Below are 2,060 nucleotides of genomic sequence, written 5' to 3' on the forward strand. Positions count from 1 at the left end.
CTTTATTTGTCCGTGTGATCGGCAGCAAACTTCCGCCTTAAGGTGCTGCATCCTTTAGTTATTTAAACTTCTTTTTTTACTCTTAATCATCTTGCGGTTCAGACTGTTTATAAGGTTTAACCAGATGAACATGGCGTGTCACTTTGAGCTCTGAGGACATTCAGGCCTCGACATGAGGACAAATGGATTTTCTGTGTGCCAAGCAAATGAGAAACTGAATTATTAAGTTCCAGAGGAGGCATAATGACTTCATGCCCAGACTCCTGCTACTAACTGACCAGTCCCTGCAAATTTAAGAGACTTGTCAGGCTTCAGCAAACAAATCTTTAATGCATTTTGCTCCTTGTCTATTCAGACACTTAAAGACAATGAGTAGAGCCTTGAATTCAATTCTTTATTTACCAGGAAGCCAGTGCAGGGATCTAAGGATCAGAGTTTGTGTTCTCTCTTCCTGGTGTTTGTCAGTTTTCCAGCAGCAGCATTTTGAATGAAACGCCTGATGTTCTTATCAGGGAGGCCGGTAAGGAGTGCAGCACTAGTCTACTGTGGAAGAAACAAAAGCATGAATGAGTTTTACGAAATCTTACTGGAACACAAAGTTTCTCAGTTTGTTTTTAAGATGCCAGAATAAAGATTTAATTACAGCGTCATTGTGGCAGCAGAACGTTCGCTCCTCGTGAAATTCCTGACCTGGGCGTGCCAGCCGTCCTCCTTTATTCAGTCAATTCATTGCAATATTTTCCAAGAATTCTCACTTCATTTTAAGGACATTTTTTTCCCACATGAATGGAGCTGCATTAATCAGAATCTGACATCAGGATTTGATGCAAAATAGTAAAACTGACGAGTAAAGAATTTTTAAAGAAGGATGAAATGATTTTAAAAGAAAACTAAAAAGTGTTGTGAGTCAAATAAGGAGCNGTTTGATTGATTGATTGATTTCTGTTCAATAAGAGCCCTGAATGTGTCTGTTTGTTCCATCACACCGACTCTGTTTCCCTTCTCGTCCTCCTGCAGCTCCATGTCCGTGTCCAAGCTGGAGCCCGAGCTCAGAGACTCCATCATGTCTCAGTACGGAAGCAGCGTACAACAAGTCTACTTCAACAAAGGCCTCTGAGGCCCGACTAGCTAAGACCGAATACATCATGTAGCGCGTCCTCGTTTTCTAACGATTAGTCATCATGAAATGCTCGTTTCCTTTTATTTCATTTTCAAATCAGTGCTCCTCTTTGGAAGCCAGCTGTTGATCGATCATGTCGCTTCTTCTTCTGTGATTCTGCTTCGTGTCAGATGCGCGGGACTCTCCGTGCTCCTGTTGAGAAACCAAATGATCTCATCTCAGGAACAGCGCCTTTCTTTGCCAGATTAAGTCTCTGTTAGTCCGTCTTTCATCCTGTGACCCGTCTGCGGTTGTTTTCATGGCCTTCGGTCCGCCGAGCTTCCTTACAGTTTGTGCCTTCTTCCAAAGTGGCAGGACTTTGTTTTGTTGGGTTTTTTCTCTCTTTTAACTGACGCTGGTCTGACTGTGAAACCTAAAAACGCCTCTATGCATGAGTCCAGCCTGAAACGGTCACTCGGTGCAGCGGAGGCTACTGCCCTCTTCTGCCAGAAAGGAGGTAGATTTATCGGACGGTTTGCCAGTTGGATCTTTTCACTGTTGTAAACTCTGACCTCGGTAGAAGCTGGAATAAAACCACACCGGTATTTGAAAAAAGCTGCCTTTTCATGGTGTGTTTTTTTTTCTCATTTGAATGAATGCGTTTGAGGTTTTAGCTTCGGGGTGGGTTCGATAAAATGAACTCTTGTAGAAAACGTTGGATTTCAGACACATAAAGTAATAAAAAGACGTCTTCAGCTGCAGATTTTATGAAGTCTCAGAAGCATTCATGCTGCGATATTAGTTTATTTTTCATTATTAACAGTTAGGGAACTTTTTTCTCGCATATTTAAAGAAGGAAGCCCCAAATATCACATAAAATAAGAGTTTACAATAGAAAAGCAAATCAGTAACATGGACCAAATAAATGGTGTGAATGTGATGTTTTGGGGTTGTTTTGCTG

The 2,060-nt window shown here is 41.7% G+C and overlaps 1 protein-coding gene across 3 annotated transcripts in view; it reads left to right on the forward strand.

Moving 5' to 3' along the window:
- sfxn2 (sideroflexin 2) overlaps positions 1-1,714 on the forward strand; it is a 19,634-nt gene extending 17,920 nt beyond the window's left edge. For all 3 annotated transcript variants that reach the window (XM_008295977.1, XM_008295978.1, XM_008295975.1), the window contains exon 12: positions 1,018-1,714. In XM_008295977.1, the coding sequence (XP_008294199.1) occupies positions 1,018-1,117 (100 nt within the window). In that variant the 3' untranslated portion in view covers positions 1,118-1,714. The remainder of the gene's footprint in view (positions 1-1,017) is intronic.
- Positions 1,715-2,060: the final 346 nt, after the last annotated feature.

The sequence above is a fragment of the Stegastes partitus genome, unplaced genomic scaffold, assembly GCF_000690725.1.
Source record: "Stegastes partitus isolate 25-593 unplaced genomic scaffold, Stegastes_partitus-1.0.2 Scaffold1092, whole genome shotgun sequence".
NCBI classification, from domain to species: Eukaryota; Metazoa; Chordata; class Actinopteri; family Pomacentridae; genus Stegastes; species Stegastes partitus.